Genomic DNA, 15,175 nt, shown 5'->3' on the forward strand with positions numbered 1-15,175 from the left:
TTCATAAGTGGCTGCGGCCATTCGCTACCACGCGAAGTACACTTACTGTATCAGGAGGGCGTAGTCCTCCCACTTTCTCGGACGCAGCGGGTACACAGCTCCCATTCCAACTTTAAATAGATCTGCGTGCCGGACTCTGGCCACCTCGTGCCGGGTGCGCTGAAAGAGGGCAGACACAAGTATTCTCGTGGCGCTACTGAAGCCACCTGAATTTTGAGAGCTATTAAAGGTGGCATCCGGAAACAAAACGGCATCGGCAGACAATTTACTTGGGTTCGTCCAAAAAGTGATTACATAATAATTTTTTAAATTTAAAGATAAGCGCTGCTTACGCGGCTACAGAGGCTTCGGAAGCGTGACGTCACGCTCAAAGCGGAAGGAGTGAGGGCGGCGCTCAGAGAGGAAAGGCGCCGTTCAGACGGCCCCGTAACTCTGTGAAGCCAAGAGTCACTAAATAGGGAGCAGAGTAGTTAACTGAGCCACGACGGCGAGCGAGCCCGCCATCTTGAGTCATGCGCGTCTGCGTCGCCTAGCAACGAGACGCCAATCTCCCCCTTCTCCGGTGGAAAACACGCAGTCGAGTCAGCTCGCAGCCCAGGAAACCGGTTTTGCATGGAGGTGACTCAACATGGACGGCACGTTCTCGAAAGGAGAAACCACGTGACACGATCGGCCCAATCGTGGACATCGAACGGCGGCTCCCGCGCGGAAAACGAATGCGATACTCTGAACTGAACCTCTATTTAGTGACACCAGAGAAGCCCACACGCACAGGGGTGACACAAACCCGCTGTTGTTGTATCTACCATCGAGCGGGTGCTTTTGGCAAAACTGCCACCTTGTCCTCGTCGCACGTTATAGAAAACGTCATTTTGAGGTCATGTGACTTTGTTTACATGTCGTTTTGCCGCTTACCGATATATTGCCATCGTCATATTTTGCCAGCGTAAATTATGCGGTGCTTCTTCCGCAACATGGTAGCTCATTTTTTCCCATCGGCTCAGTGGGTCTTAACGCCGCGGTCGTCATCACATCTTTGGAAGTCGTCAACAGTGCGAGGCCTTATATGCAAAATTGCGCGGCTCTATCGCCGCACGTATAGCGTATGTTTGTAAGCTGCCCAGCTGTCCACAGTAATGGCATGGCGATGTTAGAGCACTTACAAACATTCCCATTTGCGGATTGTAGTGTATTCCGTATATTCGACAGTCTGTTTCGCGTAAACCAGTCGGTTCCGTATGACTATAAATAGCAAGAAATATGTACAATCAAATATGTGCTTGTGGATTTAAAAAAAAAATGCCTACACGCGGTTGAAAGAGCGGAATCCAGAAAAATAATGTTTATGAGAAAATGTGCGCTGGAACATTTTATGTGGGTTTATATGAAACTGCAAAGACATTTCACGAATCACATAGAAGCGGCGTTGCGAAGCCCGAAGCCGTCGTCTTTTGAAAGGCAGAGAAAAGGTGAAGGTTACGTTAGGTAAAGTTAGCTTATATTACTCATGTTGGGCTTAATACCTTCCGCTATTTGGCAACTATTTAGGCGGTGCCGGTATCAAACGTCTTTGCGAATATGGGGGCTTCCCTTGAAAAGCTGAAAACATACGGTTTATTTTTTGTCATTTATTTCCTCACATTCCTCGTTGATCGTGGCGTCTGTCGGTTCGTATTTTTGTGCTCTTTCAAGTTACGACATTTTCGTATTTTTCTTTGTTCCTTTTTTTTTTAGGTGGGATAAGATGCGGGTACAGTGCCCTTCCGAACCCGTTCCAAGGAAGAAGCTTAGCCACGATTTACTGAGATTACAAGAAGACACGCAGGACTAACTTCCTCGACGTCGACTAACCTAACAGCTAACGTACCTGATATAATCCATCGCTTCTCCAACCTTTCACAGGATGGCGATCTCCCTAATTTGTTGAAAACGGGAGGCGTGCCCCTTTTTTGTGACACTTACGCTGTTCATAATTGTCACAGAAAAGGCGTACGCCTCCCGTTTTCAACAAATCGGGGCAGATAACGATATCATTCGAGATTATGGTTGGCTACGAGCGTGCTATGCGGTGAAGTTCAGTTTTAAGAGTGTGTTATAGAAATGGTTAAAGGGTCTATGAACTCTACCAGGCTAGCAGGGCAACTGTGTCCGCTCCAAACGGCGATTTTAATTTGTTGGCTGTGACACCTTTAGTATACATGAATCTAATAGGTGACGACATATAGCACGTTGCAAGCCAACCATAAACTCCAATGACAACGTTCTCGCTCCTGATTCGCTGATAATGGGATATTATGTAACCATTATGTACGGTATTATGGCTACAAAATAAGACTCCGCCTCCTGTTTTCAACAAATCAGGTACGGGTACGTTGTCATTCGGAGTGATGGTTGGGTAGAGATCTGTTATGTGGTGAAGTTCATTTAAGAGCGTAAAGCAGCACATTATGCACTCTTAAAAATGAACTTCACCACATAACACGTCCCAAGCCAACCATCATCCCGAGTGACATCGTTCTCTCACATGATTTGGGGAAAACTGGAGGCGTACGTCTTTTTGTGACAATTAACATTTCTGCATAAGTGTCACAAAAAGGCGTGCATCTCCTGTTTTCAACAAATCAAGGAAGGGAACGATATCACCCGGGATGATGGTTGGCTAGGAGCGTGCTATGTGGTGAAGTTCATTTTTAAGAGTGTGTGCACCTCCGCGTTAGCGTCCGATTGGGTGGTACAATTCTTCAAGTGACGTAACAATGGATAGAGGTATGCGGATCGCGGTACGTCTACTCTCCCGTATTCGTATTAACGCGGCATACGCTATGAAGCAGAAGTATTGAACAGTAACTCGTAAATAGAATTATGAACCGTAGAAGAACATTGCACCAGCGACTAAACACCTGCAGGTAGGAGATCTTATCTCCTTTAATGGTTATACTTTTAGTTTCGGTAAGAGACCCGCTTTCACTTACTTTCAGACGCACTCAGTAGTTTCGAAAACCCAGCGTTCCCGATAACAAAAGCGCACACACCCCGCAAAGGATATTGGAAGCTGTACCTCGACTATATTCTGGAAGTGTACGGGGTGGTCACCGACGAGGATCCCGAACTCGATAAATATACCGTGCGCCTTCATTGCAGTGTGCTGCATAAATATTGTTACTCTGTCGGCGAAGTGTACGTAGAGAGTAGGGTTGTATATCCACTTCTTGTCGAACGACTCTTCGTGGAAACCGACGAGGTAGTATGGAGTTTTGTGCAGGTCCATGCCAGGAATGTCGAGGAACTTTTGGAGCAGGTCAGCTGAAACATAAAACGATGACAGCCGTTCGCCTCGGGGTGGCCTACCTCAATGCTATAGTTTTGCCTACGTTTGCCGATTTCGAGGAAGGAAGATTCGGGCCCGTGGTAGGTGACGACCATGAGAACGACGTAGTCGCACATGTACAACGGAAACTTCTTAGGAAGAACATTGGTTTCCTTCCCAAAGACGCAAGCCATGGCGTCTGAAAACATCCGTTGATGGTCGCACAAACAAACACCCCTATGCCTTTACGAAATGGTCTTACTGGCTGACAGCTTGCCCGGTTCGGCTGGAACAGAGAACGAATTGCCCGTTAGTACCGCAAATTTCGGATGGAACAATATAATCTATATACCACGACCTACTAGATTATAACGACCATGTCATAGGCACCCCTTCCCAGCGCCGCATTTGGAAGCTAGCGGTGGCGCTACTGATCGGCTCAGTTACAGCTTCCTCAATTTCTGCAATACTTTGTACTTCAACTTACCTTCGTAATTTTGTGCTAGCGGTGGATGTCCCAAGAGAGATACCTCTATTCTAAAGTTGATTACCATCATGCTATGCGTTTTCATAGACGCTGTTGCTGTCGACTGCTACGGTAGCCGCACGTCTGATTCTGCGCGTTCAAAATTCAAGTTTCCATTTGTCCAATCATCATGGGGACCTCGCAGACCGGTGAGCAGCGCCCCTAGCGGATCCTGCGGACGGGCTGCTCATAGGGGTTGTCGGTCATGACATGGTCGTTATAATCTAGTATATATAAATATAGCTGCACCGCCGAAGTGAAATTTGAAGGAGGCGGTGCGGCGATGAAGCCTTGGGTTTTAGGTTCCCACATCTTACTGCTACTGCAGACTGCTGAACAAAACCGGCTCTGCCGTCACTGACAACGGCCATCCACGTTGTTCTAGCAGCACTTGGCTAGCTGTGCAGCTTACTGCCTGTCTGCTTCTCACCACACAGCTATATAAGTCAACCCTCGATTTATGAACCTTCGATTTATGAATTCCCTCGTTTTATGAACACTAGCACGAGGAACCAAACTTTTTACATGCATGTTCCCCTCGTTTTATGAACCTCGATATTCGAATAATGAATGGAATTTCTGGGAACCAACTAGGAGTTGCCGAGCGTTTTTGTCCTCAATATATGAACGGATCGTTCAGAGGCCCACATAAACCTTCAAAGGGATTATTCTTAGTCTTATGAATGACACCTGAACAGACAAAACGTTTTCCAGGTATTGCACCTTCGATTCTTAACCCCTCGAAATTCGAACAACAAACAGGTTTTTGCAGAAGTGTTCCTGACCTCAATTCATGAATAAGGTGTCCGCTGTCACCCGGAGATTAATAGACATAGGTTAAAAGCCCCAGAGGAAATCCGAGACCAGTTGAGTGCGAATGTGCTGACATCGCCTGTTTCCAAGATTGACACAGCGGAAGGCATGGTCCAAAGCAAAATTAAACTACTTAGTATTGGATAATAAACAGAGTGTGAATACGCTAACATCTGTGCTTTGTGAGACTGATACAGCAGAAGGCATGGTCGAAAGCAAAATTATGCAATACAGTATATTGCATCATAAACACAATAGCAACTCGGAAATACTCTTTCATTTGCTCGATAGTACTCACTTAACGGAATTTTCGATTTATGAATCCCTCGATTTATGAACGATTTTTCGGGGAACCGAGGGTGTTCATAAATCGAGGGTTATATATATATACGTTGGCGGGCACCCAATTATATCCTCAATTGATTCGCTGTGCTGTCGCCGCACGTAACATTTCACATGATACGTTCTATACGCTATTCGAAGGCCATGCGGAAGAACACGCACCAGTTGGCTCCACTTCCGTTGTGTTAGCGTCCGTCGGAGGAGCCGTGGCTAGAAATAAGACATGCAATTGAAAACACGTTCAAACACGAATGTCACCTACCTGGGGTATCCCAATGCCCTCTATTCATGCCTGAAAGAAAGAAAAATACAGTTTACGTGAAGATAAATTCCACAGCAGCTAAGAGTCTAGTTTGCTTTGAAGGGAACTGATAGAACTCCGGTGTCGCTAATATTTGGAATTTCCACTGAGGCTGACGGGGGCATAATTCCCATATGTAATGGTAGGCAATTTGCGCCACTACTACAGTACAGTTCAGTTCACCCTTAGTTCGGTCTGACCTGACGAGGTCCCTAAGCCTCTGGCCCTGAGATACATTCGATCATACTGAGGCACCTCCCCCCCCCCCCCCGCTACAAAGCTCGACATGGGAAGCAGCAAAGAAAACCCCCGGGGGTGGGAGGTGTTTTTGATAGGTAGCTGGGAGAAGACACTTCGGATGATTGCGCAAAAAATGTACTAGTCAATTGAACAGAAACGTCTCCTTGAGTCCCAGGAGCAGCTTAGGGGTATTAGACATGACGGTAACGTGAGAAGAACCGACGACGACTCAAAACCTGCTAATGAACTCGTTATCGCTTCTTCCACTTTCTCTATGTTGAATGAAGTGTTCATTTGTTCATTTGCTGGTTTTGAGTCGTTGTTGTCGGTTCTTGTCCCCTGTCCAGGTCTGCCTGTCAGCTATATTCTAGAAGGATGGAAATCCCCGACCACACGGGATGAGTGACCTGTAGCAATACGATGTATTTAAATACTGCCCATCCATGGTGTTAAGGGACTGCAAGGACTGCATGTAAGAAGCTCACAAACCCGTCCTCACATGTCGAGTTCCCGAATTTGACTCCACGAGGTACGTGACGCGCGATACCTATATGTGTGAACATGAAGTCCTTGGAAGCAGGGCCTTTCCTTTTTTTCATCACACGACGGGATGGCAGACAACATGCTCTCCTCTTTATTAATGCGCTAGCATTATATTCCTAGTCTGTCTGTAGCCACCGCACCGCGCGCCTGCGCCGTGAGTGGAGAGGGAAGGAGAGGACGCGTGAAGAGTGCGACGCGCGATGCGTCCACGGCGTCGGCAGCGTCGCTACTCGGGGAGGTGCACCCGCGGTCGTCGACAGGTGTCATGCCTGCGTGGGCGCGCATGGGTTATGAAAGCTGTGCGGAGGAGCGGCGGCAGAAGGAAGGCTTGGAGACGGTGCCGCTAAGTTGAATCTGAGTAAGCCCGAAAGCCTCGTTTGGCTGCAAACGCTGTCTCGCGTTAGCGTTGTTTAGGGTCGTATTCTATAGCATGTGGGTTCTGTACCGTTGTGAAGTTTAAATGCCAACGCACTTACGTTAGTTCTACCGATGGGTCGACCATGTTTTTTAGCTTGATGATCGCGCGGGCGATAGGGTGTATACCCGACAAGGAAACAAATAACCCGCAGCAAGGTCTTCCGCACGTACACTATCTAGGACGCCTCCTAATACCGTTATTCACCTCCGCATACACACGCAATACAGTCTACGCTGCTGCTGCGGGCGACGAGAAGCCGGTACGCGCGCGGCAATGACATGTAAAGCGGCTGCCGCCGCCGCCACTTTTTATTCTGAGGCACGTGACGCCAACGGCCAAGGTAACTCTCGGAAATGACCAATCTGCATCGCGCGCTTTTTTGTCGTCTCTTCGCTTCACCTCGCGCCAGGGGAGAGAAGGGTTTTCGGCGATGCGACGTACGGGACAGGATCTTCACGAAATTGAGCTCCTAGGAGCTGTCGTCCTTAGTTGACGGTCTTGTGCGCGGGGCCTATGCAAGCCCGGGGCCTAAGGCCGTTGCCTTGTTCGCCCCCTTCCGCCCCATTATCGGCGGCCCAGCCTCAAGGTACCACAGAACAGGAACCGAGAATCGTCGATCGAGAGGTGCGTGGTTCAAAATCCCGCCGATGTTCTGCTTTTTCTTCGACTGCCATATATTTCAGTTGTTCACGGCAGTGGCGTAGACACGGAGGGCTAGGGGGGGCTCGAGCCCCCCCTACCTGCCACACACCGACCCACACAAATCGTGCAAATCCGAGAACATAATACTATATTGGGGGGGGGGGCAGTGTGACGATCGCGAAAGTTCTTGCAGTTCATGGCGTCTATTTAAGAAGCACTCTTGAATGGTTTTCAAGGTATGAGCTTTTCCAAATACTTCCAATCTCGTGACACCACCTCATTGGTCATGACAGCCTATACATGTAATCGTACTGTGGACCGACAGCTGCGGCGTCGCTCATGATCTCAGTTGTCTCGCGACGTAAACCCCTAATTATTAATTAAAAGTACTGTGAACTAGAAATCAACTATTTTCGTTCCTTTTTTAATGCTCAGTTTGCAGTGTGCACAAGTATGTGTGTGTTGTCGACACAGGATCAGCGGGGGGGGGGGGCGAGTTTTCGTATCGAGCCCCCCTACCTTGGAGGTCTGGCTACGCCACTGGTTCACGGTTCTCTTTCTCCCTCTACGATTCACTCTTTCCCTCTCCCAATGACCAGCTCCTCCTCTTCCTGTATATCTCCCTCACACAGCCGGCATTTTTGACGGCGAAAGGCGGCAACACTACGCCAACGTCGGTACTGTGGAATTGGAACGCACGTGGCAGGGAGTGGTTCGCTGATGAAGCTCTTGACTGTGATACGATTAGCAAAAATGTCCATTCTACAGTCACTATATAAGCTTCGCTTACAGTATCGTCACTCAGAAACGCAGGCGAACACGGAATTTTTGTATCAAATCTCCTTGCGCGGCGCATTTCCCGTTTCGATTTGCCGCGCTGTGACGTTGCTGCATTTCGTGGCTCTGTGCAGAAAGTCCATTACTCCATTACGTGTTCAGTCATCGTAAGAAATGGTCACGACATAGAAATTAGTCCACGTATATTGCAGTGTGACGACCGTCCTCCCGTATGGGAAGAGACGGGCACAAATACAAAATGCGGGATCGGACACTGGGTAGGGCAAACCAGACAGACAACAGCAAGTGCGAAGATGAAAATTTAATAATGCACCTCGCAAATTAATGCAATACAGAAGGTATACATACAAGCTCAAAAGTCTTACAATTAGATATTCGGATACGGAAGTGCCTATAAATTGGGAGCACAGCAAAGTAAAGAGCTCACCGTTGAAGATACAACCTCTGTGAGTTCGGGCGTTCACAAGAAGCGAAATCGAAGCCGTACTTGGTACGGTGGCTCTCGACGTGGGCGCACAGTCTCCCGACGACACTTTCGGCATAAATGTCCGTTCTGACTTCCGCGAAGGAAGACATGGATTGAAGAAATTGCGATGGTAGACTGTCGTAGAAGTAGGCTTGTCACGGAGTTAGTGTTTGGACACACAGGCAGACGGTCTGTCGACGACAACTCTCGGCGTGGGGCGTACTCATGCAGTCTTCATTGATGAGCTCGTTGCAGTCTGCTAGCTGTGGACCTGATTCTCTTCATTGGCTGGCAGTCTCTCGACATGGGGAGACAGTCTGTCGACGACAACTTTCAGCATGTGGCGTACTGATGCAGTCTTGTGGGCTGCCGTCTTCTGAGCCATCATGTATATTCTGCCTTCTTTGTTAGGAGCCGGAGAGGAGATCTCACGATCGCTCTCCACGGATTCGAGTTACATTAAGAATATGGCTCCGCAAGAGGTTGATCTTTGGGGACCCTTGGTCCATAAGATACCCGTTGCGTGACGCACGTACGTCCGGGGAAGACTTGCATTCAAGAGGACTCGTAGGCTTGCAAAAGGATATGGCATCACGAAGGGCTCACCTTTGGGAGACTCCTGGCCTATAAGATCTCAGTCGAATGACGCACGTTCGTTCTGGGAACGCTTGGATCCAAGATGATTCATAGGCTTGCGTCGGGAAGGAATATTGTTCTCGCTGACCCACGAGGGCAGCTCGTCCACACGATACTTGTCACTGGAGGCACGTTCGTTCAACACTCAAGGGAACATTTATTTATTCCCAAGAGGATTCACAGTCTTGCGTTAAGAAGGAACACCACACCCACTGACCTGGGGGGCATTGGTCCGCATGATACCTACCCAAGCAGCACAATGTACTAAAAGTCGAGCGCAATAGGGGTGGGCGGTATGTGTCTTATCAATGTTCTTTAGTTTCACCAGTCTGTTCAAGGCGTTTTACCTACCCGTCCACCCCTATTGCACTCGACTTTCAGTACATTGTGCTGCTTGGGTAATGTTTGAGGCACGTTCACGGGAAACATTTGCGTAAGATCCGCGCTAATATGAACTATTATGGTCTCTCTCACAGTGTGATGGATAACGGCACAAACGCCCTGTATGAAGCCCTACACTTTGCCTTGGAAGGCTTGGATAGCCTCGTAATAAGAACATATATCTATATCCCACTGCACACAGATGCTGAAAAAGAGTCATGAGGCAACAGAAAATCACATCCTGAGGGAAGGAATTGCCCGCTGGAAGAGTGTCGTTTTCACAAGGAAGAAGGTCATGTTCACAAAGAAGATCCCAAGTGGGTCTGTTCCTGTACCCATGAAATGCAGCAATAATCGACTGCCAGCGGTTACCGTCGGCACATAAACATCACGAGCATCACAGCAGGTATCACCATTCCGCGCGAACGTTATAACGTTCGCGTAATTAACGTAGTTACGCCGTTCTTTCTGTATGTCAAACTTGATGTTACCGAATTCCACTGCGTAGTGCACACACACGACAGCTCATATAACCTGTTCTTTAATGAGACACTTAGCTGCCGTTGCAAACGCGAGCGAGCGTTCATGTTAGGACTTCAATAGGCGTACGCGAACGCTGTGCCATACTCCGTTTACTATTATTCATACAACTAATGAATAGTATTTACTACCATCTATCACTAACAGCCTGCAGTGCATGGCGCGCGTATATAGTATTTGACTGGTCATACGGCAGTATGACACACACGTTGATCGACTCTGCAAAAAGAATGTGCACTCTACCATTTGACCCCCCCACCCCCCAGGGGGACGGCATCGCATATGCGAATTTCAATGAGCATTGATTTCAATACGCGCTGAAGAGCGCCGTGTGACTGCAATGTTTAAGTTATATTGTTTTTGACACTTCAGTGGGCGTGCATGTCTTGGGGGTTTCATGACGGTTTTCAGACACGCAGCAGAACTTGTGTAGCAAGCACAAGGACTTGCTCTACACGATGTAATGGTGTCACGCCGGCATACTATGTTCGTCCTTGTTTCTGAGAGGAAATCCGTACATCTTGTACGGCCTTGCAGCTTTTCCAATACAGCGCCACGCTGAGCATCACGTGACTCCTCAAAGCCAATGGCCACCGTCGCCGCCGCGGTGAATGGGGGGAAGAGAGTGTCGATACTGTAAGCGAAGCTCATCTAGTGACTGTAGTCCATTCTATAGTCACGCATGAAGTTCGGAGAAACGCTATGTCGGCTAAGCTACGTCACGCGAGCAACTATGTGAACACTCGTCGACATACTGGTTTGCTCATACGCAGACATCATCCTGGAGTAGCCTCCCCTGACATAAGGACATGGGCTCTGGACGACCTCGTAGTCGATGTTAAAGAGGGCCACGCCCATACCTTCCACCCATTCGTTGTAATATCGAACCTGCATGGATCACCCCGGTAATGCATCGGCCTAATGAACGGGGACGTGGGAGTACCTTGAGGCGTACGGAATCGTCCGTCTCGAATGCCCTCCTGGTGACGGAATCTCGGTCCTGGTACGCTCCACTGAAATGACCTACTGGTCTGACAGTACTTCCACACACCTGTAAGTCGAAACACATCCAAAAGTATTATGGGAGCACAAAGCCTTTTTTTTTTTTTCTCGCTGCGGTGTATTGTGCGACGAACAAAATCAGCTCCTTCGAAAGAACGACCAGCGCAGGTGAACTACAGAGGACGCGCGAGGCCCCTGTTCTGCGGTGCCGTGTATGCCAAAGGGAGTCTTGCCATTAATGGGACCTGCCTATACCTGAGGCTCCACCCACATTTTGAGGTATCTAGCCAATCACAGGTCGCAGGTCGAAGAAATACAGTACTTATATCTCACCAGAAACTCGATTGATTGGGATTGAAACTGATATCACTGGTGACGGACCAAAATGACGGATTTTGCGTCCACTTTTATCAACGCCATCTGCGTGGAGAGACGCATGTTGGGAAGGCTCAGAATTGCAGAAATGGTTGCTGACAGAAGTGATTGGCCAGGAGAGCGGTACAACCGCTTCTTCGTAGCAGACGACTGTCGGTACGAAGTTTTAAATCACGTAATGCAAGTAGATCGAATCAAAAATTAGCAAAGATGTATGTACACATAAAATGTAATTATATAATGCAAAATCCTACGTATCAGGGTCGTCGTCCTGGGTATTTTCTTGGTATCACGGTCTTACCTAGGCCTAACGTTCGCGACGAAGCATCCAATTTTCGCGTAAATAATGATGGCGGAGCGAAGGTTGAAGCTGATTTCGCTGATGCGTACATGACAATATATACTCACAGTATAAAAAATTAAAGTAGTCTGTGGAATTTTATTGTCACGAAATCTCCGCTTTGCTGTTCCAAGAACCATCCTCCATCTTGAAAATTTTGTGCCATGGCAGCTCCCATGGAAAACGGTAACCAATGAAATACGCTTAAGTTTGATTGACAGGTCGAGCCTCTTTTTTAGGCTCCTCCTAATGGCCAGACTCCCTTTGGCATACACGCCACTGCTGCTCCGCACACGTACAAAACATCACCTCATGAAAAGAGCGCATCGGAAAAACCAGGGACGTCGTTACCCGGGCACGTGACTCGCGTCGTACAGCGCCACAGCCAAGGCCACCTAGATGCAGGAAGCCTGCTTACTCGTCGACGTGACGTAACTAGTAAGAGTAAGCCAATTAGGATCGAGTTTTCAGTGGCCGTAGCCAATGGCGAACGTGCTCTCAGCGGTCGTACCCGTGAAGACGAGCCACCGTTAGCCACTGTGGTCTGCGCAGCTTCATGGGCAGCCACTGTCGTCTGCGGGTAGTAAGCGCACATGGCCCCATATTGTTCTCGAGACTTGCTGCTCTGGAAAGCGCGTTGTACTGCTAGTCTGCAGGTTCAAATTCGCGTTCTAGTTAGCTGCCATCATTTGCGAGTTTCGCAGAACGGCGAATAAGCGGGACTTCCGTATCTAGGTGGCGTTGGCACAGCTCCAACAGGTGCAAGCGACGCGTGAGTATTTTCCAGGACACGCGAGGATCGTGTCAGCCGTCCGCGGCTGCTAAGTCAGACTGTTTTTGTAACAGAGAGAGGGCGCAGACAAGCTGGTTCATGATGACAAGGATGCAACCCGAGGCAGGGAAATAAACAACAGACAACAATTTCCTCAGGAGTTTTTGCTAAGAGAGCGGGATTCATACGTAGCGTCGTTAGTGATTTATGATGAATAGAAAAAAAATGCTATCCCTTTCCCGCTTTCCCTTTTCCCCTCACGAAGCGCTACAATGGACTCCTCAAACGATCTCGCGCAATGATTCGTCGTGTCGTTTGAGAGCGAAGACCAATGAGAGAACGCTCCGCACTGTCGGCGCTGTCCGCATCGTGAACGACGTTCCTTTCGTGTCGGTGTCACGGTAACGCCGTCTTTCACTGAGCGAGAATATATTTCTGCGCTTTAGTGTCGGTGTAAAGAAAGTGGCTGATAACAAGTGAACAAAATTACCTGCCCTTTCTACACTAACGTGCCAGCGTCAGCGAGTAGCATTAGTAAAGTTATCGCTACTTGCCTACGTGACAACGATCTGCATCGACGTGTTTAGAAATTAGGGCTAGAAAGAACTTATGAGAACAGCATAGATGTCGCTTTTGAGTCATCCGGCAACGCGGATATCCTCTCGAAGGAACTGTACATACTACAAGGTGATTAATTACCTACAATTTATTAATTAGGGGACTTCGGACAAAATCGAGATAACATAATGAGAGACTAATTCCTCGTCGAATGCCATTCCACGTTGAATAAATCCTGACACACGCACGTGCGTTAGAATATCCATCCCCGAATTCTGATGTGCAAATGAACCGAAAGCGAAACCGCGGCGACCGGGAACGCAGGGAGCACAGCGCTCATTTCACGTCAGAGGGCCACGTTATTTGGAACTATGGTGATTGAGAAACCGCTTTCTAGCACAGATAAGGCTCCGTCGGCGAAGGCTCCGTCGGCGAAGGCTCCTGAGGCGCGTGCTTTCGGTTTCGGCTCATTTGCAGGTGAAAATTTGGAGATGGATATCTTAACGCACGTGCGTGTTTCAGGATTTATTTTTGAACCTGGAACTTTTCAGGATTCTTTAAACGTAGCGTCAGGGATACCACTATTTTCTTCTTCAGCAATTCGCTCAAAAGGTGAATTGCTGCAATTCACAGCAATTACACTCCTGAAGATAGTATATGTTCATATGACGCTGTGACGAAAAAATTCAAAGTGCTTTCCATGCTCCTTTAAACTGCACTTCACATTCTGGAGCCAGATATAATGCGAAGTTTGATTATTACATGTGCAACAACAACAACAGCAACGTTATTTGATGGTGATGATTGGAGAGTTTCATCGCCATGGGCGATACCATACCCCATTCCTGATGGAATTGCTGGTGATGTGGGAAATGAAATAATGAGTCGCCTCATAGCGTAGCCGGAGAGTTTTCCATATGCCGGAGGGGGCACAACGCACCCCCCCCCCCCTTTGAGGCTTTACTCAAGTAGGGTAAAGCGGGCTTGTTGGGTAAAGGGGGTGATTCTTTATCGAAGTTGAGTACCCAAGTTTAGTAGATGATCCCTTCGACCTTTCCGTTCTAACTCCCGCACATTTCCTTGTCAGAAGGCGGCTGACTGTTCTGCCTGATGCCAGCACCGTGCAAGAGGAGGAGGCCGGCCACTCTCGTGCGCATATGCTTGAAGCTTTATCTGAAAGGCAAGCCATTCCGCAGGAGCTATGGACCAGGTGGAAACAGAGTACATCGCTGAGCTTCCCTCAGCTCATCGCCTGCAGTGCACGGTATCGAATACACCTTCTGTTAACGACCTAGTACTCCTGTCTTCACCTCCTAGGCCCAGTGCTTCGAGAGTCACCTGGCCACTCGCTCGTGTTGTGGCATTTTTCCCTGGTCGGGACGGCCCCGTGCGAGCATGAACCATCAGGCTACCGGACGGAACGGTTATCCGACGTCCTGTCCAGCATCTCCACAAGCTGGAGCTCTTCAACGTCCTGCGTCCTGGACTAGGCCGGCCCCGGAGTATGTTGGAAAAACGGCAGCGGGAGCGGCACGAGCCAGTGGGGCACGGGCTAGCGCGGACTATTCTTTTGTATTCGTCAGCTTACCCAGTTTGGTTCATAAACCCTTGTCTTCTCACGGTCTGGTGACTTGGATCTCGGATATATTACACGGAGTACGGGCAGGGCGTCGGGAATAGACCTCTCCCTGTTTGTAAACAAATGACGTCATAGTGTTCGACAGTGCCATCAGTTTGGTAGACTTGAACCACGCTCGAAGTTAGGTGGCGAATAAGGTTGCGTCCGAACGCAACGGTCTTGAGGGGATACGATGGTCCCTGAAAGGGACGTGACCTTCGGTCTTACTTTTCTTTCAACAGGAGGCAGCGAACAAGTGCTCATTCGTTGAACCCAACCCTTCCATTCCGCTTTGTTTCGGTTTCAATCCGTCTACCAACGTCATGATGAGGTTTCTCGCGTAGAGGCAAATTCCGTGTGATGACGTTGTGATGCAAATTTTTACAGGATCTTCATGGTCATTCGCATAAACACGACATTCTTACGATACCCACCCGAAACGTTCATCGTGAGTGTCAGCAGGGTAGATGAGTGGGGGGAGGGGGTCTGCCCCCCTCCCCTGGGGCGGATTCAAGATTTTTTCTGAGAAGGGGGTCCAGCCATGAACAGCATGCTAG

General features: G+C 48.6%; 1 protein-coding gene across 2 annotated transcripts in view; it reads right to left on the minus strand.

Moving 5' to 3' along the window:
- The window catches only part of LOC135388024 (uncharacterized), a 108,266-nt gene that overhangs the window by 21,850 nt on the left and 71,241 nt on the right, over positions 1 to 15,175 (minus strand). For both annotated transcript variants that reach the window (XM_064617301.1, XM_064617300.1), the window contains exons 71-78: positions 10,897 to 11,004; positions 10,709 to 10,841; positions 5,251 to 5,280; positions 5,151 to 5,198; positions 3,570 to 3,593; positions 3,372 to 3,506; positions 3,059 to 3,303; positions 47 to 159 (exon numbers count right to left, since the gene is read on the minus strand). In XM_064617301.1, the coding sequence (XP_064473371.1) occupies positions 47 to 159; positions 3,059 to 3,303; positions 3,372 to 3,506; positions 3,570 to 3,593; positions 5,151 to 5,198; positions 5,251 to 5,280; positions 10,709 to 10,841; positions 10,897 to 11,004 (836 nt within the window). The remainder of the gene's footprint in view (positions 1 to 46; positions 160 to 3,058; positions 3,304 to 3,371; positions 3,507 to 3,569; positions 3,594 to 5,150; positions 5,199 to 5,250; positions 5,281 to 10,708; positions 10,842 to 10,896; positions 11,005 to 15,175) is intronic.

The sequence above is a fragment of the Ornithodoros turicata genome, chromosome 3 (genome assembly GCF_037126465.1).
Source record: "Ornithodoros turicata isolate Travis chromosome 3, ASM3712646v1, whole genome shotgun sequence".
Taxonomy (NCBI): Eukaryota; Metazoa; Arthropoda; class Arachnida; order Ixodida; family Argasidae; genus Ornithodoros; species Ornithodoros turicata.